Source organism: Pinus tabuliformis, chromosome Q, assembly GCF_031772625.1.
Source record: "Pinus tabuliformis cultivar Carrire ecotype Pingquan chromosome Q, CPIR1, whole genome shotgun sequence".
Taxonomy (NCBI): domain Eukaryota; kingdom Viridiplantae; phylum Streptophyta; class Pinopsida; order Pinales; family Pinaceae; genus Pinus; species Pinus tabuliformis.
Window position 1 is genome coordinate 104,728,933 of NC_142296.1, and position 27,848 is coordinate 104,756,780.

The 27,848-nt window shown below is 35.4% G+C and overlaps 1 protein-coding gene across 4 annotated transcripts in view; it reads right to left on the reverse strand.

Moving 5' to 3' along the window:
* Positions 1 to 5,687: 5,687 nt before the first annotated feature.
* Positions 5,688 to 27,848, reverse strand: part of LOC149218446 (NAC domain-containing protein 54-like) — a 288,196-nt gene continuing 266,035 nt past the window's right edge. For 3 of the 4 annotated variants that reach the window (XR_016249170.1, XR_016249172.1, XR_016249173.1), the window contains one exon: positions 6,063 to 6,133. Coding sequence is in view for 1 of the 4 variants with exons in the window: in XM_089384042.1 (XP_089240168.1) it covers positions 6,060 to 6,133 (74 nt within the window). In the remaining 3 variants the exon portion in view is untranslated. Of the gene's footprint in view, positions 6,134 to 27,848 lie in introns of all 4 variants that reach the window. The other variant, XM_089384042.1, reaches the window with a different exon arrangement.

A 27,848-nucleotide genomic window follows, 5' to 3' on the forward strand; every position in this document is an offset into this window, starting at 1 on the left:
CTAGTTAATATTTCATATTTCAATTCCTACAAGTGCAGTATGATATTTCAATTACTACAACTGTAATATTTTAATTCTTACAAGTATGATGATTCAATTCCTACAAGTGTAACTTTCAAGTCTTGCAAATGTGATTTACTTTACTTGGTGACTTGTGAAAGAACATTAACATCAAAAGTACCACCTAATTATCACTTACCATATTGTATTTGGATATACGATGCATTATAGATCGCGAGTTCTACACGAACAACGTATTGACAATTAAATGTACATTTTCTGACATATCTACTAAGTAATTAACAAGTAACTGAAAAGTTCATCATCTAACTCTACCCTGTACACATGCACATCATCTAACTCTAACCCTCTATACATGCACTTATGTAGCTCAACATCATTTTCATTTGTTTCGCGAATGGGGCATGAACAACTGCATAGTATTTTGTATGGCACGACTTCCAACAAAAGTGGTTTATCTCAAAGTATAGGGACAACTTCATCTATTATTGTTGCATCAATATGCGACCTTGTTGATCTTGAAATATTCCCACGTTAAAAGTTATACCAAGTAAACAAGGCTCCCTCTAATAAATTTATCTTTTGAAAAAAATTACTCTATCCCATTTGCTTTCTTCCCATCCCATATGGCAAAGAAGAGGAATTTTTCTTGAAATGACTTGTAGAAAATGTTCAAATGCCTAACTCTTGAATATTGGATCTTTAAATCCTAATATTTAGCCCAGGAAATATATTTGTACTCCACCCTTATGTCAAAGGAATTTATTTTATCTTGTGCTAAAAGGAAAATAGATTGTTTGTTAAAAAAAGAGACGTTATACAAGTGTAATACCCTCTTTATGGAATCATTCCATCCAAGGTTTAGCCTACATATGAAATTGTGATCATATGTCACAATTAATGGCAAACCTTCCTCTTGAATATTGAATATATAAATCTCTCATGATTGTAAGAAACAATCTACATAGCTATATCACCCTTCGATCAAATATTGGTGAACATCTACTACCACAAAAATATACATTTATTTAAATTTATGAAATGACATTATGGAAAAAAATTGAATTAGAGTGCATTGGAAATAATTGTCAAATTATAAACATATTGCTCTCTATTGCTAACTCCATATTGAGTATCAACACATGGTTATGTCTTGTATAAATGAAAATACTTCTTAAAAATAAAAGGAAACATTACAAGCCAATCTAGTAGAATGGGAATTGGTAACTAATAACCACATGTTGTAACCAATTAAGCTTCAAGAAGACCTTGACCTTGCAACATTTTTCATTGACTTTTATTTAATGTTCAAGGAGATCAATGATGATATTGACCTTATAGTGGCTAAAATAATGCCATCTGCAATCTCCCCACATAATCACCTCTTGAGGAGAAGCTAATAATAAACCAATCTAATGGAGTGGAATTGGTGACTAATACCCATATAATGGAACCAATCAAGTGCCATAGGATTTCAACCTTCCAACATCTACCATTGAATTTTTTTTAACCCTCAAGTTGATCAATAGTGATATTGACCTTATTGTGGGGAATGAATTGCCATTCATAATTATAGTGCCCACTCTAGTTTCCTGACCCTGATACGACATTATCTTAGACACTCTATTCTTCGAGGACCTCAGATTGAGGATCTGGACCCATGACACCATTATTAGCGATTGAGATATTCATGGTTGTGATGTTTATGAATGCTTTCCATTGATATTATGGTAGCATGAATGGTTATGTATCTTATCTATCAGTATTCTGATGATTGCAATATAAATAGTTAAGTTGGTCTCTATTTGAAATTATGATGAGGGTAGTAAAGAATATGTATGCGCTCTACTAAAAGCATAATGAGGATAAATTTTATGGATAGGTATATTTCTACGATGTTACGATGTTGATAGCTTAATGAATATGTATGTCTCCATTGATGATTATTGATGATAGCCATGAGGGATGTGTCCCCTATGTTACCTACTTCCTTTAGTTCAGACTTACAATGGACAATGATGTGAATGACCAGGAATTGTTAATGATGCTATTATGATAATTGACTAACATTGAGAAACCGTGTTACTGATGATTATTGAGTATGGCAGGGAACCATCAGAGGCACTCGCATATGACGAGTTGATGACACCTGGTTTGACGAAAATTCATATTATTTTATCTTTGAAAGTCTAAGTTGATCTTAGAATCTGCCATATATGTTTAACTATATTTTGATGATATATTAATGGTTGCAGGCACAGATTAGTTGCTTGACCGAATGACTCACATATGGGTGATGGGGTTGTACAAGTGGATGGAACTACATGGGAGGGGTGGGACAGAGTCCCTGATCCCACCCACTAGCACTCCCGTCGTGACTTGGGCTGGAAGGGTTGAAGCACCTTCGCCTTGAAGATCACGATGCCATGAGGGCAGGTTCCAAAGTTGGGTCGCTCATGAGGACTTTACCGGGGGGCGCGCATCAAGGCGGATTCCTTGATCCCCGACACCATTAGTCTCACTATAGCAGGCAACATAAGAGATGATAGTGGTCTATGACGTTGCACTATATTTTCCCCTCGTAATCACTGGATGCTTGAAGGGCAAGTGGTGTGGCACCCTTGGAACTTCAGGGGAATTTCTTGAAGGGCACGACCAACTTGGCACCCTTGGCATCACAAATAAACTATTAGGTGTGGCACCCTTGGAACTTCTAGGGAAGTTCTTGAAGGGCACAACCAAACTGGCACCCTTGACATCACAAATAAACTATTAGGTGTGGCACCCTTGGAACTTCTAGGGAAGTTCTTGAAGGGCACAACCAAACTGGCACCCTTGACATCACAAATAAGCTATTAGGTGTGGCACCCTTGGAACTTCTAGGGAAATTCTTGAAGGGCACAACCAAACTTGGCATCCTTGGAATCATTAAAAATAAATAATAATAAATAAATATAAGCAAGGAATGAAAACTATGTAAATTTACATCAAGGGTAGATGATGATTAGAAACCAATGTAATTAAATCAAAAATAAAACTTGGAATAAGGAGGATCATAGGAAGAATTAAAATAGAGTACCTTAAAAACTCTACCCTTCCCATTTTGGAAAATACTAGGAAGATTATGTGGTTTAATTAGGAAAAAGGGGAAAGACAAACATAATGGTAAGGATAAAGATTAATCCTAAACTAATTTAAACCTAATTAAGAAAAGGGGAAGGTGAATTAAAATGAGAATAATAAATTAAACTTAGAGAAATGTAGAGAAGCTCCATGTGTCAACAACCAACATAAGAATATCCATCTAGGAGATAACCTGAGTTAAATTAGGGAGTAGATTGGGGATAAAATCTTGACTCATTAATTGACTTCAAGTAATGAACACAAATTAAGGAATAAAAGGAGGGAATAAAGAGACAACTAGGAGAAGAAATAGGAATCTTGTTGAGGTGAGAAAAATATTAGTTTTAAATAAAAATTTAAGTAAATAATTTTGGGAGACCCTTGATGTGAGAATGACACATGGGTGGGTGAATAATCAAGCTATTGAATTATAAAAAAAATAATTAATTATGCATGACATGACAAGTGTCACCTATGAGGACTCCTATAAAAGAAGGGGCAAGCCATGGAAGAAGCGACTTTTAGGGGGAACCCTATTGTTGGATGGATGAGATGTTGTGAGAGCAGTGATTACGAAGCTATAGTGAGTTTGGTGAGGTAGAGGATTTAGAGAGGGGACTCTTGAGCCAAGGTGTGCTCTCCTTTACTAGCTAGTGCTTGTCTCCATTGTACAACCCCATTGCAGCTCGGGGGTCCGCGGGGAAGAAGAGTACCCAAGGAGTAGGCTGAGAGGTTAACCAGTGAGTCTTCGCATTCGGATCAAGTGCGTCATCATTCACTTGCGGAGGTGACCAACTACAAGGGAATACCAGCAACAACAGAGCAAGCGGAGTCTCACCTTCTGGTGAACGGTACACATGTATTTCATTACTATTGATCTTAGTTAAACATATGTAAATGTTATGATATGTTTTCCTGAAATGAGTGTCAGGAATGTGTGTGCTAAATAAATTTGAAATTTTAATGCGTTTCTTTTCTGGTTGTAATTGCTGTTAAAAAAAAAAAAAATGTAATTAGTCTGAATCGTGGTCCTTACAATAATCTCCCCAGTTGGTTGCACTTTATGGAGAAACTAATAAGAAAAAGGATGGATCATTAAAAGGTCAACAATTTAGTCCCTTTGTTTAAGCCTCCTGTTGAAATGTGATTAAGAATGCCAAAAGAATCCAATAGTTTCAAGGAAACTTACTTCCTTACATAGAAAGGATACCTCAGCATAAAATACAAAATGGGACAGAATGGAGATTACATGAATATTAAATGAGGAACTATGAGCCTTCTACCCTATGAGCCATGTAAATCATCAACATAGATTAAGCGCATCACTTCTAGCGGTTAGCAATGGCATATCAAACACTAGATAGGACTTTATATCTAAATGATCAAATACAAGTCACATAATGAAATTTTGATGTGCAACCAAAGAAATTGAATAGAATGCATGTCACGATATATATATATATATATATATATATATATATATATATATATGGAGATTATATGATTGTTAAATGAGGAACTACAAGCCTTCTACCTTATGAGCCATGTAAATCATCAACATAGATTAAAGACATCACTTCTAGCAGTTAGCAATGGCATATCAAACACTAGATATGATTTTTTTAATCTAAATGATCAAATACAAGTCACATAATGAAATTTTGATGTGCAACCAAAGAAATTGAATAGAATGCATGTCATGATATATATATATATATATATATATATATATATATATATGGAGATTATATGATTGTTAAATGAGGAACTATGAGCCTTATACCCTATGAGCCATGTAAATCATCAACATAGATTAAACACATCACTTCTAGTGGTTAGCAATGGCATATCAAACACTAGATATGATTTTTTTAATCTAAATAATCAAATACAAGTCACATAATGAAATTTTGATGTGCAACCAAAGAAATTGAATAGAATGCATGTCATGATATATATATATATATATATATATCAATTTTAATTTGATAAAAAGAATTATTTCCTTGAAACAAATCTTAATCACTATGTAATGATTCTTATCTTTCACATTTATAAAAATAGTGTATACAACATACTTTTTTACTGTCAATGGTATTCATTATGACTACGTTATGATTTTTTATTATCTAAATGATCAAATACAAATCACATAATGAAATTTTGATGTGCAACCAAAGAAATTGAATAAAATGCATGTCATGATATATATATATATATATATATATATAAAACAAATCTTAATCACTATGTAATGATTCTTATCTTTCACATTTATAAAAATAGTGTATACAACATTACCATCAATGGTATTCATTAAAAACGATTTGACTATGTTAAAACTTCCAATTACATTTATTTCATATCTTATGATTATAATTATTATTAATAAAAGATACCTTTTACTCTTTTAAAATTAATTTATGAATTTTATGTTGGTTATTAAATATTTTGAAAGCACTTTATAACTCGTTTAATTGTATATAAATTATATTTATCATACCGGGAAAACCCTCACATAAAATGCATATTATAATGAATTGAATTTTGACACAATAATTCAAATTACAATGTAGTCCAAAGATCCATCAAGTGCAAGTACTCGATATAATCATTTTATTTAAAGGCACACCTACGTACAAAGATGACAAAGTACATAACATAGATACTAGGCACATAATCCAAAGGTGGCTAGATTAGGAATTAATTATTGCCCCCAAACACAATCCAAATATTGAAAATTAGCCCTGATATCATAGATCATAGGAGTCGACAACAATGGATCACATATTTTTAACGATTTGAGCACATTGTTGTTAGGCCAAAGTCTCATGTCCATCTTTAGTTGAGCCAACCCCAATTGTGAGATTCAACCCATGTACTAAGTTCTCTTCACTCAAAATAGCACTTTGTTGTTAGGCCAGAGTCTCATGTCCATCTTTAGTTGAACCAACCCCAGTTGTGAGAGTCAAACCATGTACTAAATTCCCTTCACTCAAAATAGTATTAAAGAAAGTTAATCATTGCATTTAAACATACTTTCATGTAAGAACAATGAAAGCTATAAACATTAATTAAGCTATAATAATGAATATTGTCTCATAAAATTATAAGTTGCAAGCATTAATAAAATGATAATTATGGTAATTTTTCAATAGAATTAAAAAAACTATAAACATGTGCAACTATCAAAAATTATAATCAAATTTCATAACAATATTTACAATTATAATCTTCCTTTATTTGACAAGTATAAAAAATATATACATTAATAAAACTTTAAGCATTTTATTCTCCTTGGAACATCAAAATCATTAAGAATAATCATCCTAAAGCATCATAGTGAAAATTGTATCCATCATAATTATAATATTCATTGTAATCAAAATTCCATTGACAACTCCTATAATTTTATAACTATTACAAGTTTGACAATAGTCATTAAAACTATGAATATTAATGAAATTATAATTATTTCTATTCGCTATTCATAATAATTAAAATTATAAGTATCCATAATTAATCATCTTTAACAATCTTCCATTATTTTATAATTAATCAAAAATATAAACATAAACATGACATTATAATGAAATTGTCATCCATCTATTTTAATAATTTTTATTTTTCTCAATTATTTGATAAAATGAAGAAAACATTTTAATAACCATAAAACATTCTACTTAAAATTCTTCAATCATTTTCACAACTTTTTCATTTAACCAACCTATCAAAATTATAAACATTTATTTAATAAAAAAAAATACAAATTAATGATTGCTAGGATTTCAACAAATCATTCAGAAATATTTATTAATTTAATAAAAATAATAAAACCTATAAATACCGACCTAGATAAGCATAGTTTTTTTTAATATTTTAAAATATAAATAATCAATAATTTATCATCCAATCTTTAAAAAAAACATCGTGACCTAGATAAGCGTAGGTTTTTTTTAATATTTTAAAATATAAATAATAAAAAAATTTATCATCCCATCTTTAAAAAAAAAAAACATCAACCTATAATTGCACAATTATAAGTAATATATGATAAAGAATAATAAAAAAACATTATAATTAAAATTATATTGATTAAAACTATACATATTAATAAATATATTTAAAATAATAAATATTAAAAACAACCAATCATCTGCTTTGTTTTTTATTTTCTATGTATATATATTCAAAATTTTATATTGTTTTTTATTTTTTATTTTAGGATTAATAAATTATCCACTATAATCACCATTGTGATTATAAATAATGTATTCTAAAAATACTAAAAAAATATTATAATTAAAATTCGATTAATCAAAACCATATCTATTAATAAAAACATTTAAAATGATAAACATTAACGACCAACAATCCTCTATACAAACTTTATTGTTTTATTATTTAATTTAAATATAAAATACATTTATTTTTTAAATTATAATAATGTGTACTATTATTATATTATTATGTATATAATAATATATTATAAACTTAGGAAATCATTTATAAACCTTTCCTATGGTTTAAAACTAAAATTAAAATCCCCAACTTACTTTATGGAAGAAAAGAAAGAAGTTCAACATCCCTTGAAAATTATCGAAAAAAAAAAAGTCCAATACCCCTTGAAAAAGAAGCAGATCAAAGTAATTCTATATGGAAACTGTTATTAATATTATTATGTATATAATAATATATTATAAACTTGGAAACCATTTAATATTATTATATATATAATAATATATTATAAACTTGGAAACCATTTATAAATCTTTCTGTGGTTAAAAACTTATCGAAGAAAAGAAAGAAGTCGAATACCCCTTGAAAAAGAAGCAGCCTTATATGGAAACATGAGCTTGATAGTGTTAGAAACATATTAAAAAAAAAAAAAAAAAACCGTAGGTTAAATTGAAGACAATACGAGATGAAATTAAATGTGCGCTAGAAAGCATGCTATGCTAAGTAGATTTTACATTGGAAAATCTCATTGGTGAGGAATAATTAATTGGTAAATATCTGTAAATCAAATTATTTGAGGAATCGGGAATCCATCTCCCCAAAACTATTACTAATGAGATATTCTACCCACCTCTATAATACAAATATTTGATATTTCATTTTAAAAGATAATAATAAGAAAAAAGCACATGAATAACTAAATTATTTTATTTCAACATGGAGTATGGAAATACTTAAACATGAAATGGTAAAATATATATATATATATATATATATATATATATTTTATATATTTTGTGTTTTAGTAATTTAATTATTTTTAAATAATAAATATATTAAAAATAAAATTATAATTGGATAATAATGTCTATCATATATATACAAGTTTTCAATGGAAGTTTCAAGTAATAAAAGAAATAGAAAAACTAACAACTCATGGTATGACAAAGATTGTAAAAGTGCGAAAAGAGCAATTAAGGAAGTTGTTGATGAATCTCTTAAAATTGACAAGATAAAAATATACAAAGCACTAACTAAAAAGACAAAAAGGCAATATATTTGTAAAAGACGAGAATCTCTTACACCTCTCTAAGGTAGCTCCTAAGAAATTATGGGGGCAGATTCTAACTAGGAAAACTAAAGATAAATTATAATAAAATTGCTTTACACGACTAGAATTCCCATCTTAAAAAGCTTTATGAATCTCCAAATGTCATGGATAACTTTGAAACCCTGCTCACAACGAAAGAAGTTTTATCATTAGAACACATTGATTTTGGGGTTAAATGTCTGGCAAATGGGAAAGCTAAGGACATTGAAGGTCTTAAAAAATGGAAGTCCTGTCCTCATCCCCCACATCCACAAGCTTTTCAATCAAGCAATCAACCAAGGGTTCCCTAAACCATGGACTCAGAGCCTCATTATCCCTATTTTTAAAAGTGGGAATACAAATAACCCCTCCAATTATCGAACAATTATGATCAGCCCTCTCTTAGCCAACTTATATGGTATTAGTTTGGAAAAGAAGTTGAGCATATGGCTTGAAAGTAAAGTTAAGCGGACTAAAGGCCAAGAGGGCTTTAGAAGGCATCACTCAACAACGGACCACCTCGTTACGCTTAGGATCATTATGGAAGAATGTTGCAATGATAAATCCAATCCCTTTTGTTGTTTTGTGGACTTTAGAAAGGCTTTCGATACAGTTCCTAGAAACAACCTATGGAATAGATTAGAAGAGCTAAATGTTCCTTTCGAGTTGAGAGCTGCCGCTATAAGATTACACGAGAATGTAATTGCCAAGTTAAAGAGCATTGAGGGGTGGTCGAAAGATATTAAGTGTAATATCGGAGTTAAACAAGGTTGCCCCCTCTCCCCTACCCTATTTGGCATTTACATCGATAAGCTAGAAGGTTGTTTAGAGGAAGCAGGTTGTGCTGACGATCTTAGCTGGGATAGTCATCATCCTTCTTCTCTATGCTGACGATATTGTTCTTCTCGCAAGGTGCCCATATGATCTTGATAAGCAGCTTAGACTCCTTAAGAATTTTTGCTCTACCATGGGTATGGTTGTTAACACTGACAAAACAAAAGTTATGATTATCAAATCCAAGAAGGACACTTACGCTAATTTTATGTATGACAATAATAACTTGGAGGAAGTGTCTTCTTACAAGTACCTAGGAATTGATATTCATCACAAGCTCAACTGAAACTATAACATTGAGAAAAGTATTAATGGGGGTGGAAAGCTTATTTTGGTCTTGAAAATAATTGTAAAACAGCAAACCTCGTAATGTGGGATAGAAAGAAGTTCCTCTTTGAAACTTTATTCACTCCTATTATCTTATATAGATGTGAGGTTTGGGGTTGCAACATCTCTAGAGAATCCTGGAGGAAGATTGAGCAAATCCAGAAGTGTTTTATAGCGTATAACCTCAAAATTAAAAGCAATACAACCTATCATATTCTCCTTATAGAAGTGGATATTTCCCCTATCGAGAGCCTAGCTATGACTAGGCTTTTGTTGTACAAACACAAACTCAATAACATAAGAGACCATAGACTTCCGAAGCTAGCTTTAAATTCCAGCCAAAACCACCTAAGGCTTAAGCGAGGTTGGTATAAAGACGCCAAGGCCTAGTTAAACAATTGGGAGATCGACGAGAATGTTGCATTGCAAAACATTAATAACAATAAAAATATTGTTACTTCTAAGTTCAAAGAAAAAAAGTGGTGTGAGAAAGATTTAGCAGCTAAAGGAAAACTAAGATATTACAAGGAGGTCATCAACCCCACCCTAGAAGATCAAAAGTATTTCTTTGTTTTAACTAACTCAAAGTAGAAAATTAATATAGCCAAGATTAGAATGAACACTCATGAGCTTCATAGTGAAACAAGTCATTGGGAAGTTCCTAAAACAACAGGGATGGAAAGGATCTGCTAGAATATAAACATCGAGGATGAAAATCACTTCCTTTTAGAGTGCCCCGCATACAACCACATTAGATCTCAGTTTCATAATCTTTGTTGCAATACTGACCTTCCTAGCCTTTTACGACGCCAAAATTATAGTGAGCTCAGGAGGCTTCTCTCCAAGCTTTTTGAGCATAGGAATAAAATCTTAAATCAAACTAAATAATTCGTTTCTTTAGGTCGGATAGACCAAAGTTTGGTCTCAGTGGATGTTAACCACCACCACCACCACCACCATCATCATCATCTATATATATGTAACTTAACTATTTAATTATTTTTAAACAATACAAAATCACAAAATTTATATTAAAAATCATATATATATAACTTAGCTATTTAATTATTTTTAAATAATACGAATAACAAAATTTATATTAAAAAATAAATTATAATTTAATAATAATAATATATCTGTTTATTGGATAATAATAATATGTTTATTTATAAGATAAATAAACCTAAGATTATAATTTAATAATAATAATAATATGTTTATGGGAAAATTAATATGAAATCTTGTGTAAACTATGTGAACTATGTAAACTATTTAAATATGGAGTATGGAAATACTTAAACATGAAATCATATATATATATATATATATATATATGTTTGTTTTAGCAACTTAATTATTTAATTATTTTTAAATAAGAAATAATAAATTTTATATTAAAAATAAAATAATAATTGGATAATAATAATATGTTTATTTATGGGATACTTAAAATAAAATTATTATTTAATAATAATGATATGTTTATTTATGGGATAATTAATATGAATTCTTATGTAAACTATGTGAATCTTATATAAATTATGTAATTTTAAATTTAAATCTTCATGATTTACCTAGTGGATTATAAATGAAACACCATATAGATTGACCTAAAGGTTATATTGATATCAATTAAAATTTGGCTAAGAGTTCATCTAAAGCTCATAATGATAACCATCATAACAGTTCATCTAGAAGTTAATTGTTCATCTAAAAGTTATAGTGGTTCATCTAGAAATTATAGTGATACAGTGGTTCATCTGGAAGTTGCACTAATAACCATCCGAATAGACCTCATAATTCATATAGAAGTTACAATAACAATGTTCCAAATCGACCCGTATAAGAACTAGCAAGAACTAGCACATTACCAATTGCCAATTCCTCTATGTACAAAAACCATAAATTATAAAATATTTAAATTTAATAAAATTCATAGGAACTAGCCCATTCCCAATTGCCAATTCTTCTATTCCTTTATGTAAAAAGCCATAAATTATAAAATATTTAAATTTAATAAAATTCATAGAAACTAGCCCATTGCCAATTCCTCTACGTAAATTAAAAAAAAAAAAAAAACCATAATTATAAAATATTTAAATTTAATAAAATTCATATAAAATATCATAATATATTAAAATATATATCATCGAAATTTCTTCTAAAGCTAGTGCAAAGAGAGGGCCACTCTGATACCAATAGTAGGAGGCCCTCTTCAAATTATTAATATAAATTTCAATTTAATTAATAATATGAAAAACAAAAGAGCGGTGCTTTCTTATGCCTTGTGACTGTGTATTGGAGCTACTGGGGAAAGTATCTGGGTGTCGCAAACCTATCACAAGTTTCATGCTAGACACAGATGGACTCTCCACAGCCCCTCCAAACCAAAAATATATTCATCATGGAAACTCTTCATTTTCAAGCATCTTTGTGTTGGCCATAGATAGACTCTCCACAGCCTTGGTTAATGTTCAAACCACCACTGTATCGATTCATCCCTTAATTTTGTATTTGTATAGTCTACAGCAGATAGACTCTCCATAGCCTCCGATAATCTTCAAACCACCAATATATCGATTCATTCTTAATTTTTTTATTTTGATAGTCTACAAAATGGCATGCATGAGACCGTTGCATGTTACCCAGCAAAATGGTGTTACCCACCAAAATGGGTAACTCGTAGGAGCCAGTGGCTCCTGATATTCACTTTTAGATAGTGATATATCATGTGCCTCTGCCATCTGCATTAGCCATACAACTCTCGTCCTCTGGCATTTCCTCCTACATGTAGGTGGGCTGCTATTCCAATGGTACTTTTAATCATTTTGCAATTCGGTGCTTATACTTGTTTGTTTTGAGCATTAGCCATACAACTCTCACCCTCTCGCATTTCCTCCTATATGAAGGTGTGCTGCTATTCAAAAGGTATTTTTGATCAATTGGCAGTTGGGTGCTTATACTTGTTTGTGTTGAGCATATAGTATAGATAAGGGATGATCTAGATGATTGACCAATCTTGATTGTAAATATGTTCTCTCGCCTTACCAAAGGAGGTTAATCTGGAAGATTCAATGATCTTAATTGTAAATATGTCCTCTCACCTTACTAGGGGTTAATCCTTATCCTCAATCCAATGGGACCTCTCTCAAGGCCTTAAGGTCATAGGAAGAGCACTACTCGGAAAATGTGAATTAATATATCATGTTCACTTTCCTTACACCATACATGCCACATTACAAACCCCTTATATACCATCTTCATTCTCTAGGTCTAACTTATCATTGGTTCATTGGGCATTGGAACCCTCCTGTCCACATCCTAGAGTAGGGTCGAGAAACGTCATCCTAGAGCTTGATGCAACTAAAAGAATGAAAAGGTGTAGTATGAAACATTGCCTTGGAGCTTGATGCAACTAAAAGAATGAAAAAGCATAGTATGACCACAATAAAAGAAAATCAAAATGCAAAAGATCTCCTGGACATAAATTAACGCATGTGTGTGGGCAGAAGCCTAGCATGAGCTCTACTTGCCTCATATTAACCATCACTTGGACCCTGAGCATTTGATTCTCCATTTCATCAAAGGAACCCTTCCTTGATGAAGATAAACTACTTCATCTCAAGGGGTAAAATCAATTGCTACATCATGAAAAGCAGGGTCAACACCTTAAGCTATGCACCCAAAATAAATGCATAATCAAAAAGAAGCAAAAGGCACACTAGAGGAGGGGGAAACACGGCCTGAAGAGGGTAATTCATGCAACCACGATTGCTCCCTCCACTAGATCTATACACTTCAGATGTGGACTCGCATTAGTTAGTCCCCTTTGACCATGGCACTTCGAAATGGAGCATTTCACCTCCATTGCCACTCATTTACACTAACACCTATTGATTGGGGAGTTGATCTTGAAAATGCCACTTCCCCTTGGGGATTAGAAACACTTGATAGGGTTGACTATTGGCCACCCCTATCAAGATAGGGAACATCTTTATAGGAGTTTGTCTAGTTAGATAACAAAAGGTGATCCAAGTTTGAAGTATTAATATGCCATTAACATGCAAGTTTGGTCCACTTACATGCTTATATGATCTTAGTCTCTAATCAATGGTTTCCTTTGTTGGAGTTTAAGTTGGTCTTGTCAGGTGGTCCATAGAAGCAGCCTAGGGCTTGAGGGAACCCACTCCACACATACCCATGCCTTTCAAATAGGTTGATGACTTAGAAGATGCAATGTTTCCCACATACATCAAATCGTTAAGAACTGTGATGACAAGAGCAACTGATGCACATCCTACAATACCCCTAGGATGTTGATCTTCTTTGACCTAGTGCAGAGGATTCTTGATGATTACAGTATTGGACCCAACATGCCCCCAAGTTGTCCTTGACACTATCTCATGGGGAGGCCATGATTCATAGCCCAAATGAGGATGGTCTTCCATGAGACTAGGGAGGGCTTGTTACACCTGATGGAGCCCTAACGCTTGAGAGAGGAGGCATTGCGTTGACCATTAGAAACCCATGGAGACGACATGGTGACAACACAATTGGATTTGCACCCTTGGAGTTGCTTCGAGGATAGATTTGAGGAGTATTCCTCAAATGATGGATGATCATCACACATGGAAACACTTCCAAACTTATAGTCCAAAAGGGGCATGACATTATCATTTAGAGGGTTACGCCTCACAAATGTGCGTCTCTTTTGTCTCACACATGTGGGTCTCTTTTGTCACATTTTTTCCATATTGAGTTAGTGGGTTGGCTTGTAACCCAAGGATTATTTTATGCTTATTCATTGTTAAACTTGTTTAGGGGCTTCTCATGCTAAAATTAGGTGAGGTAAGCCTCATATAAATAAAGGGCACATCACATCTCATTTCATCATCACTTGTGGACTATTTCGACTTCCTTACACATTTTGACCTAACTTTTGTAGCCTTGTTCTCTTGTGCAAATGTGATCTTTGTGGATAATTTTCCTAATGGAATCTAATCCTTGTTGTGGAGACATCACTTTGGCATATTGAAGGATTTGTTCATGGATATCCTATATCTTTATTGTTAAATATATTTTAATGGTTTCTATGTTCTTACTTAATTGCATCATCTTTATATGAAAATTTGGTGAAATATTGTATGCTTTAATTAGAGAATCTTGGACATCCCTTGACGACCTCCTAGAGAGCTTTCCTCGTGATTTTATCCCCTCATAAAGTGATAGCTAGGGTTTCAAAAATGGAAAACAAGGGTTTTCCCCCTTACTCCCTTCTAGGGTTTGATATCTCCGTAATAGTTGTCCTTAGACTCCATCACCCAAGAAGTAGGCATTTGCTTCCACATCGAAGATCAAACCATACCACAAATTTATTTTTCTCTCTTTCTCATTTTTGACCCTCCAATGAAAGTTAATAAGGCTAGGGCATAGGGTCGAATTCAACTACGGCTAAATCATTGGCTTGTTGTGAGGTGTTTCTTATGGATTGAACCTTATTGCATCAAAATCTAGGCTTTCACATAGTTAGAAACCATAAACCCTGGTCTAGCATTAAGGCTTCAACTTAGGGCTTGTTGAAGGCTTCGGGTTCCTTTTGTTGATCATAGCTATTCTTCACAAGCATTTTCTCGGTCTTATATGCCTATGTGAGCCAGTCTTGTTGCATATTCCTTAAACCCTAGGTTATAAGTACCCTAGATAGGTTCCTTGGAGAGTACATTGTCCCTTATTTCATTGGATAGAACCTTGTTATTAGTCTGAGTGCCATCATTGAGTTTATCCCAACAGTCATCTTTGAAACATTGTTAATTTTCGACAATGTTCTATGTTGTTATAATCACTTTAAAAATAATTTCTTCAATTCCAACCACCCCAGCATGAGTAAAGCAATTATAGACATAACAATAAAAATTAAATGCACAATAGAAGATATCCAAGCACAATGAGACAACGAGATTTGATCAAAGACCAAGGAAAAACCCACAAGGTGGAAAACACTTTGATCAATTCTTCTTCTTCTATTAGTCTATCAATGTTCAACATGAGATACATAGACCAAATAGTACATCCAACAACCAATCAAATTCAAAGCCTTGACTAGCCAAATGAAACAATCTAATATAAGTCAACAATAAGATAAAGTCAAATTTGGTCAAAGGTACAAGTCTACAATTTTCAGCCTCGTGAAGGTACGATCAACAACAGTGAATGATCTACCCTAACCAGTCAAAGTCAACATTCCAACTATTTAGAAAAGTTCGGTAAACTAGCAATGAATTTGACCTCTCTTGCTCAGTCAAACACAGTGAAAATAGTCCATAAATTCTTCCTCCAATTCAGTCAACTTTCATAGTCAACCTGCGGTAAAGCCCAGTCAAAGTGCCCAAAACAACTCGGTAACCCTACAATAAATTCAAACAAAATCTCCCTACAAGAGCTCAATAAAAGCAATAGAAGATAGCCAAATTAAAACAAAGTCAATGCTGGTCAAAATAGTCCCAAAACAGAAAGTCAAAACATGTTTGAACTCTCTCCTTCTCCTCCTTCGCATGTGTGAAGGCAACTTGAGGTATTTCAAATCAAATCGAACTATTTTGTGTGGATGAGATGTGCCAAATGACTCAATGATGATCTATTTTATATGGTGATTTGGAGGGTCAATTTTTTACTTGAGGCCAACTTGACTTTTTGAAGATGACATGGAGCATCTACAACCTACTCAGTAGTGGAGATGTGTTGGAGTCGTACCACTCCTCTCAGTACCATGTCTCTGATGAAGTGGAAGTTGATCTCAATGTGCCTCAATGTGTCATGGAAAATTGAATTCTCTAAAACTCTGATCCCACTTTGATTGTCACAGTATATCACGGTCGTATCAAGCACCTACTCAAACAACTCTGCAAAAAGCTTTTGCAACCACAATGCCTCGTAGCTAGCCATACTAACTACAATGTACTCTGCCTTGGTTGTATTGAGAGCGACTAATTTTTGATTCCTGCTAATCCAACAAATCATGGTAGATCCCAAGCTAAAGCATCATCCCGATGTGCTCTTCCTGTCAGTAACACTCCCATCCCAATCTGCTTCTGTATATCCATGCAATCTCAACTCGTCATCAACGATATATCTCAAACCATAGTTGATCATCCCATGTAGATATCTCAACACATGTTTTGTGGCCACCCAGTGAGCAAGCAAAGGCTCCTCCATAAATTGACTTAAGGCAATAACAACAAAACATATGTTTGGTATTGTGTTGACCAGAAACATCAAAGCCCCAACCAGTTGTCAGTGCAAAGAAGGATCTGCTAGAACTGGTCCCACAACTTCACCACATAACTTCTTGAAATTTGCCTCCATCGGTGTGGCCATGGATTTGCAATCCACCATCCCAAATCTTTCCAAAAGCTTGACAACATATTTTCTTTGGCTAAGGAAAAGCTTACTGAGTCTGCTATTAATTTGGCACCTCAGTGAAAAATTCCAACCATTGCATTGAATTCCTCGTTTCGAAAGGACCAAAATTGACTTTTAAAGCACTCAATTCAAATAAGGAAAAATGATTTTTTTAGGTCAAGCCCACAAGTACAAAATTGTCAAGGTTGGCCTTGGGTCAAATGGCACATCTCAAGGATAAGGTGGCACCCCTCAAGTTGCATATAAATTCAAGTTGGGTCCTCTTCATTTAGCACCTCATCAACTCACAACATATCTTCTCTCTCCTTATTCTATTGGCCTGTACAGCTCAAAATTACAGGAAAATGAAAAGCTAGTTGACTCATTTGGCTTTGCAGCATGGAAGATCAGGATCAATGTCGCTTTAGATGAGTATAATGTCTTGGAGTACATGGAAGGAAAGATCTCACCACCACCAGAAAATGCTCCTCAAGCCACCAAATCCAAGTATAAGAAAGGTGAGATTAAAGCTGAGGCGAATATTATTGATTCTTTAAGAGATCATCTACTTGTTTATATTTCATCCTTGAAGACTTCCAAAGAAATGTACGATAAGACTATTGGCATGTGTATAAGGTAAACAATTTGGGACCACATAATGGAATTGAAAATCAACTCAAGGAGTCTAAGTTGCATAAGGGAGAAATTGTGCAATCATCCTTCATAAGAATCACTGAGATCAGGGACCAACTCTGAACTACTCAAGAAATTATACTTGATAGGGAATTGGTGTTTACTACACTTAGTGGCCTTCCTTCTTCATGGGACATGTTCATTACTTCTATCGGCAATAGGGAAAGGATCCCTTCTTTTTATGAGCTACTTGTTATATGCAATCAAGAGGAAAGATTGATGATATCTATTGGGAGAATTCAAAGGCCAAATGAAGGAGAACCCATTGCCTTCGTTGCTCAAGGGAAGAAGAAGAATGTGAAGAAAAGAAAGGGAAATTCATCTAAATCAAGAAGGCCTCCTCAATCCAATCGAGATTCCAAGGATTCAAGAAGGCGAGATAGAGATGTTGAATGCTACAATTGTCATCAAAAGGGTCACTATGCTCGAGATTGACCCGAAAAGAGAAATTCTCCAAGAAGAAACTCTTCAAGGTCCTACAACAATAACCATGGCTTCAACAGCAACAGGTCATATGAAAGAAGAGATGATAGAAGAGATGGAAGGAAAAATGAAAGAAGAAGAAGAGACTCTCCTGATGATCGTGAAGATAGATATCGACCACCAAATGCTATTTTTTTTGTAGCATCAGACGTGTTCTAGTCTTGAAACTTTGTGGAGAGGCTAAAACACAGGAGTTTTGTATAACCCAGAAATCATTTCTGGAAATTCCACCTAGAAGTGTCTCAATTAGATTATTAGCCCATTTTTAAATATTTCCTAAGTCTGAACTTAGGAAAAGTGGTTAATTAAACAGTATTAATTGAAAAAGGTGTGAATCATCTAGAAACTCACATGGATCGATCCAGAAATAATCTCAACCATCGATTATGTTTTAATCTTGGGCATTGGAGTCCCAACTAGATATTATAATAGGAGGTCGATGGGTAGATGGAGAACACACACTTGAGATCGATTTCCTTCAACAAATCGATTCTCCAAAGAGCAGCAACAGTTGCGGGAAGAGTTAGAGCCAAAGAAGGGAATCCGAGATAGAGAGGGGCAGGGATTGTGAGTCTAGAGGAAGTCTTCTAGATCCAGAGAGTCAGCTACAGAAGGGTCGAGTTTCCTTAGTGAGGTTGCACAACGTTGACACAAAAGCTTCAGAGGCAGAGATTGATTTAGCAAGATAGAGGGTCGATTCAATTGCTCGAGGTCGAGAGAATTTCTGGAAGGGGCCAGCGAGTCATTCTCAGAGGTTAGATTGGGCAAACGGCTTGATCAATTGTAGTTCCAGGCAAAGTGTGCAAGTGTTTGCGCATATTTGACGCAGAGGCTAACGCATGGGTTTTGTGGAGCCTACTTTGTGCTAATTTCACAACTGGATTAGTATCGAGTGAGCCAAAAATTCTCACTAATTTTTGTGACCAATTTTTCTGTAGATGATTTCCAGTTTGGGCATCCAGTTGTACTCATATTTTTTCTCATTGTTGCTTAACAATAAAAGCCCTCAGTTGTTTCAACCAGTTTTCCCACATTGGGTTTTTCCAAGGACTTTTGTCCAAAAATAACTGTCAAATTTTTGTGTGCGCACTGGTATTTTCCTAGTTTCCAGATTATCCTCTACAGAATTTAATTTGTGGAAATTGCAGTTTCTGAATAATTTTTATGGTCAGTTTTCCTATAGAGGATTGCCAGTTTGGGCATCCAATTGTACGCATATTTTTTCTAACTGCTGCTTAATAATAAAAACCCTCAGTTGTTGCAACCGACTTTCCCACATTGGGTTATTCCAAGGACTTTTGTCCAAAACTAACTGTCAAATTTTTGTGCGTGCGTCGGTATTTTCTCAATTTCCAATTTATTTTATGCTTGTTTTTTTGTGAAGATTGCAATGTGATTATTTCATTGTTGTCATAGCAATAAACTGATAATTAGTTTACATTTAGAAGAAATAATTCCATTGTTGCAATAAAATTTCAGTAGTGAAATTTTCACACCAAAGAGGTCAAGGAACTCTAGGTATGAAAGTAATGCTACTAATCAATCTAAATATATTCTTATTTTTGCATTATCTGGTTCATCTCCTCCGGATACTTGGGATAGTTGGTTGGTTGATTTTGGGGCCTCTCATCACTTATCTGGATATAAGGAGGTTCTCACTAATTTGGTTCAGGAGACCAGTTTGAAGATTATTCTTGGTGACAACACCACTCGTCCCGTAATAGGCTTTGGTTGTGTCAAATTTCATTTGGACTCTGGGGAATCCATTTTGCTTCATGATGTGATGTATGTGTCGGGATTGAAGAAGAATTTGGTATGGATATCTTCTCTAGAGGATAAAGCAATGAGAGTTGCATTCATCAAATGAAAAGTACTTACTTGGCCTATTGGATCCTACATGAGAAATGCCTTCACATTGGCATCTAGGTTTGAACGACTCTATAGAGTCACTGGAAGACCCCTTCTATCTATGGTCCATAATACGAACCATCAAAACAAGTTGTGGCACCAAAGACTGGCCCATCTACATTATGATGCTCTTCCAAAATTGAAAAAGTTGGTCTCTGAGATCCCCGATGTTTAAGCTCAACATGATGGAGTATGCCCTGGATGAGCTAGTGGAAAGAGGTCAAGGGGACCATTCCCCTTTAGCGAGAACAAGATGAAAGACATCCTTCATCTCATTCATTCTGATATATGTGGTATGATCCCTATACATTCACTTGGTGGTCATTTCTATTACAACACTTTTATCAATGATTTCTCAAGGAAGACATGGATATATTATTTGAAGTACAAGGATGAGGCATTCAAAATATTCAAGGAGTTCAAGGCTTTGGTTGAAAATCATACAAGGAAGAAAATAAAGATCTTCAAGTCCGACAAGGACGAGGAATACATCTCAAATGAATTTATAGACTTTTGCAAGAAGGAAGGAATTAAGAAGGAGATTATTGTGCCCTACACTCCCGAACAAAATGGAGTGGCTCACAGAAAGAACAGGTCCATTATGGAAGTTGCCCGAGCCATGCTCCATGATCAAAAGTTGCCAAAGTTCCTTTGGGCTGAAGTAACAAACACAACATTATATGTTCAAAACAAATTGTCTCATCAAACTTTGGACAACAAGACCCCCGACGAAGTATTCACAGGGGTCAAGCCCAATATTGGTCATCTTTGGATTTTTGGTTGCCCCATACACTTCCATGTGCCGAAGGAAAAGAGAAATAAGCTAGAACCCACAAGAAGAAAAGGTATGTTTGTTGGATATAGTGAAGATTCTAAAGCATTTAGAATATATATTTTTGGTCATAGGAATATTGAAATTAGCAGGGATGTGACATTCGATGAAGATGTTTCCCTTGGAAAAGCAAGGGACCTCCCTCCACCTCCTCCTCCTAAAGACAAGAGTGATGATATGGATATTCTAGAAGGTCCTTTTGTGCCTGAATCTAAGGACGACATTGTTGATGATCCCATGGGGCCTATGGACCCCTTGGATCCCTTTCCATGGGACCCCCCTGCGAGGAAGAGACCACTTTGGCTCAAGGACACACTACAAGATGTTGAGAAACATGTTGTTTCTCATGGAACATTTACAGAAAGCAAGAAGCCATACAAGTACCAAGCATATGTTGTTGTTATCAACAACATGACTCAAGTTGAGCCTCATACCTTTGAAGAAGTCATGAAGGAACAAGTCTGGAAGGATGTTATAGCCAAAGAATATGGATATATTATGAAGAATGATGTTTGGGATGTTGTGCTGAGACCAAAGGATAGATCAATGGTGACCTACAAATGACTCTACAAGATCAAGCACGGGGTTGATGGAAGCATTAAAAAATACAAGGCGAGGTTCATAGCTCGTGGATTCTCCCAAATACGAGGGAGAAGATTGGGATGATATATTTGCTCCTATGGCCTGATATACAACCATTTGTTCAATTGTAGCCCTCACTACAAGTCTGGGATGGACCCTTCATCAAATGGATGTGAAGATTGCCTTCTTGCATGGTTTCCTTAAAAAAGAAGTGTATTTTGAACAACCTCTGGGATTTTGAACTTCATGATAGGAAGACCCATGTATGTCGATTGAAGAAAGCTCTATATGGATTGAAGCAAGCCCATCATGCTTGGTATGCTCGCGTTGATAGTTACTTGAAGAAGGTGGGATTTACAAGAAGCAGTGTTTATCCAAACTTGTACTTCAAAACAATCCAAGGTATGCCACTCATTTTGGTATTATATGTTGATGACATATTCTTGATAAGTGCAAACCCTCTCATTCTAGAATGTAAGAGGGAGTTGGCTTTTGAATTCGAGATGAAAGACCTTGGTTTGATGCTCTATTTCCATGGACTATAAGTATGGCAAAAGTCGGGCGAGATTTTCCTCTTGCAAGGAAAATATGTTGTAAAAACGCAAGAGAGATTTGGCATGGTTGAGTGCAAGTCCTTTCCTACACCTATAGAGATGAATTTCAAGAAGTTGTGTGGAGAGGTTGTGGGATGGGACCTAACAAACCCTTGAGTATAGACAATCAGTTAGTGCTCTGATGTTCCTTGTGAACACTCGCCTCGATATATGCTTTGTAGTTAACACTTTGAACCAGTTTATGACCGACCCTCACCATGTACATTGGGTTGCTGCATAGCACGTATTGAGATATCTACATGGGACTATTAACTTTGGATTGATATATGCCGTAGGAGATGCTAGATTGCATGGATATACAATTGCAGATTGGGCTAGCATTGTTGTCGACAGGAAGAGTACTTTCGGATGCTGTTTTAGTTTGGGATCCACCATGATATTGTGGATGATCAGGAAGCAAGAATTCGTAGCACTTAGCACTACTGAGGCTGAGTATATTTTAGCCAACCTGGCGAGTTATGAAGCAGAGTGGTTGAGGAAGCTCTTTGGAGAGTTATTTGAGCAGGTTTTGGACAGGAAAATCATCCATTGCGACAACAAGAGTGGGATGTGTTTGTCAGATAATCCTACGTTCCACGACAAGTCTAAGCATATAGAGATCAGATACGATTACATCTGAGACATCATGTAGAAAGGAGCCGCAAGACTCCACATTTCGACACATGATCAGATAATTGATATCCTCACAAGGCTTTGTCGAAAGGGAAGTTCTTGGTCTTCAGAGAGCAGCTTGGATTGGTTGAAATTACCCTTTTGAATAAGGGTATGAGCTGATCAAGAACACTAAGCAGTGCTCTTTTCCCCCTAGTTGAGCTCCCAAGGTGAGGAATGGAGCTATAAGGCTCCTAGGGATGAGATACCTCTTATCAATAGGATGTTGAGATAGGATGGTGAGACCTGGGAACTCCCCTAGTCAGAGTATAATTTTTTGAGTTGTATATCCTAACATTATGCATACAAATACAATTGTGACAGATTCATCAATGATCCGATAGGAGAAAGACAAGAAACTACAGTTTTCTCATTAAGTCATCAGAATCAAAATGTGTTACATAGGTAGACCGTAGTAGCAATGCCAATGGAAAATAGAAATAGCAAATAGAAAACAACTACAAGATAGTCGACAACTCATGAGTCATCAATCATCGTCATCATCAAAATCAGCATCACTGTCATGGTCACCATTGCTCTCCTCTATTGCATCCTCCTCCTCTGTATCCATTGTAATCTTTGCATTTGTTGGTGTGGAGGATGACCCCTCAAGGCTATCACCATCATCAAAAGTGGCAAGCTCTAGCACTGGGTCAATAAGATCCAAGTCGGTCAATGCCAACTTAACACTCTTGTCCAAAGCCATATCATCAAGAAATACATCCCACATCTTTGTCTTTCTTTTCAACCACTCATCCCTTTGCTTGTAAATAAGATGAAGGTTGGTGTACACATACACCATTGTCTCTTCCCTAGATTGCTCAAGCCTGCTTTACTTGACATTATACAAATTCCCACATGTGCTCCAATTCCTCTCGAAAGAGGATGAAGTCACCTAAGAGTGGAAACTCGTGGCTAAATGTTGTAGAGGAGGGCTTGTTTCCCACCAAGAATAGGGATTCTTAGACCCCCTGTCAATAATCACATCATAGCATGCAAATCGCCCACTACCAATGGAAAACTCTGCAAAGGCATCCTTCGCCTCATCAAGTGATGCTCTATATTATAATATCGCCTCAATGCAACCTTCTTCCCCTGTTAAATGTCATAATCCATGTGAGGAGGGAATTTGCAGGAAGGTCAACCATTCAACCACTCATGGTTGTAGTATTTTGGGTTCAACGAGTGAGCCAAACAATAAAAAGGTGTGGAATTCTTGTCCCATCTGCTAACAAAAATATCATGTATGGAGGTGAAAAAAGGCCTCTGATGATGTCCCATACTCAAGGCACTCACTCTGTAAAATAATGGTCCTCACGAACTCAATCATGGAATCCCATCCCTCACAAACCTCTCCTAGGATGGGTTGGTCTGTATCTGCAAATTGTAGAAAAGCAATGATAGGGTCCATGATCTTAATAGTGATATCTACTCTCTCCCACCAAGCATCATCTAACATTGTGTCCTTGACTCTTTTTTAGGCTACTTGATCTATCTTTCTCCAAAAATACCAAAACTCTTAAATAACCATGGCCACAAGAGCAACCTTGACCTCCCTCAACCTCTTCAACATGATGAATGAAGAGGAAAACTGTCTCTGCAATCTTCAACAATGATAGATACGTGTACTCCAAGACACGTTGGACACGCTAGACACGACAATCCCACATTCCAGGACACGCTCGTCACGAGAATCAGACTCGTGTCCTAAAGAATCATGTCTGATTCGTGGGATTCGAGACAAAGGGGGGGGGGGGGGGGAGGACAAATCTGGTTTCTTAGCTCACAACATATCTTCTCTCTCCTAATTCTATTGGTTCGTACAACTCATAATTGCAAGATATCACTCACATGTGCGAAGGAAATAAGTCATTTTCTGATTGGGCCGAATTGCAAGATTGTTTATGGGCGTTGACCAAGAACTGTTTGACCATCTTTGACTGTGTTTTTTGGTGGAAAATCTATGTTTCTCTAGGCCGCATTGGAGGGCACAAAGGTCGAGGAAATCTAAGCAAGTTGACTAGCATTGACTGCAAGGCTAACCGACGGTTTGACTGAAGAAGCAAGTGCAAACTTTGACCAAGTTTGACTAGTTGTTTTGGGATTGTTTTGGGTTGATTTTGACCAACATTCTAGATTGCATTCATTGTTTCCTTGACCGAGCTCTCTTGGAAGGTTGACCGTTGATTTTGTGGACTGGTTAGGGCTAACTTCACTGTTGTTGATTCTTGTTGACTTGAACAAAATTACAGTTGACTTTTGTTAACTCTCTCTCTTGTCTCTAATTTGAATAGTAGCATGACATTTTGACTTTACTGGATATTGGATATTGGGTCTTGGATGTTGCACTCTCTCTGCTGAACATTTGAAGACAATCTAATACAAGAAGATTTGCAAAGGGTTCCCCCCTTGTGGGGTTTTTCCCTCGTCACTAACCAAATATTGTGTCTCTTGTCTCTTGGTTGTCTTTTATTGTGCATTTGAATAATTGTTCTATTTACTATTTCTCTACTGTCATTGGTTAAATTGAAGAAGTAGAAATTGTTAAATTGGGATGTTATTGGATATTGTTCAAGTAATAATTGCAGCATAAAACAATTGATGAAAAATAACATCTGCCAAAACTCTAAGCCCAAGAAGAAGTGCATCAACCAAAGATATTTCATCTCAAACTCATAGGCAAGCTCCCTCTTACACTGGATGATTAGAGGCTCCACTCCTTTCAAGAATAAGTCATTAACATATAAAACCAAAATCAAGGGCATACCTTGGACAACTTTGATGTAGAGCTTTGGATCGACATTGCTTCTAGTTGTGACATGGTAGAGGTTTGGATCTATGAAAAAGAATGTATATAGGGCAACCAAAGATTCTCAAGTGTCCAACTTTTAGATTCATATCTATAAATATTTCTTCAAGGGCCTTGTTTCTTGAGGAATGATGAGGACTCCTATTTTGGACATACACAACAATATTTGTAGCTTCTCCAAACAAAAACCTAGTAAGCTTTTGATCATGAATCATGGCTTTGGTTGCTTCCACAATAGTCTTGTTCTTCCTCTCAGCAACTCCAGTTTGTTAAGGGTTGTATGGAACAATGACCTTCTTAATCTCAACTTCTCTGTGGAAGTCACTGAACTCATTTGAAATATATTCTCCTCCATTATCTGTCCTCAGGATCTTGATCTTGTTGTATGTTTGATTTTCCACAAGAGCTTTAAAATCCATGAACACATTGAAAACCTAATCCTTCATCTTCAAGTAGAAGTTCCAATTTTTGTGAGAGCAATCATCAAAAAAGATCGCATAGTATAAGTATCCTCCAAGAGATTTCACCAGCATGCACCCACAAAGATCGGAATGAATAAGATGAAGGATCTCCTTAGATTTGTTGTTGCTAGAAGATAGTGGTCCCTTGACATTCTTCCCACTAGCACATCCCTGGCATAAAACTTCATGATCAACCTACATCCTGGGTATCCCTGTCACCATCCTACTCACAATAGGCAAATCTTTATAGTGAAGGTGAGCAAATATGTTGTGCCAAAGTTCACATTGATTTGTACGCTAATGGACCAATGCTTGAAATGGTTGCCCACAAACTTTGTATAGGCCATCATCCCTGATACTCATTGCGAAGGTTGCCCTCGTGCTAGAATTTCTTAGTTAGACAAGGACCTTTCCATCAATGAATGCAACTTTGTGTCCCTTGTCTTCCATGACAGCGCTGGAGACAAGATTCTTCTTTAAGCCCGACACATATAGCACATCATGTAGATGAATGGTTTAACTAGAATTCGAATGAAAAGAAGTAGATCCAAACCCTTTGACATCATGAGAAGAGTTATCCCCAAGCAAAATCTTCAAATTGGTCTCCCTCTCAACCAAATTTGAGAGAACTTTACGATACCCAGTAAAATGTCTAGATGCCCCACTATCCACTAGCTAACTATCAATGCTATTTGAAGAAGAGCTAAAAAGAGTAGCGACAATAACATATTCATATTGAGAACTTACAACATTATTATCATACTGTAATTCTAGTCCTCTTTTGAGGGCGTTGGGGCTCTTCAACACTTGCATGGGCAACAAGATCTCTTCCTCTCCTTCAATTGTTGAAGTTGTTGTTGTCATTGTTGTTGTTGTGGGGCCTTTAAGCATTTCTTCTATCAGGACAATGTCAGGCCATGTGGCCAAATACCTCACGCCTAAAGAATTGCACACTAGAGAAGCCCCTTCTATTGTTCTTGAATGGTGGGGCAAGCTTCTTTGGCTTCCCTTTGAAAGATTTTCCTTTTCCTTTCTTAACATTGGTTGCAAAGGCAGTAGGTTCTCCTTCGTCTTGCTTTTTAATTCTCCCCTTGGAAATGAGCCTGGATTCCTCTTGAGTGCAAGAGCCCAAGAGTTCATCAAAGGAAGGAAGCTACTTTCTACTACTAATGCCTGCAATCAATGACTCCCAAGACATGGGGAGCCCACCAAGGGTCATTTGCATTCCCTGTCAAAAACAATTTCTCCAACAAAAAGAAGTTGATCACTTTTTTGAAAGATAATCATGAAGTACCCTGTTATAGATTCTTGTTTGGTCATCTTGAAGTCACGAAGTTGGGCTTTCAAAGAAGTGATATGGCTAAGATTGTTGACCTCATACATCCCAATCAATTTGTCATAGATCTCCTTTGACTTATTTATCTTGGACACATAGATGATGTTGTGATCCTTGAGCGAATCAATAATGATTTTCTTAGCATTGACCTCACCTTTCTTGTACTTGGATTTGACACAGGCATCATAAATCTCCAAAGGTTCAGCTAACTTGCCTTCCACATATTCC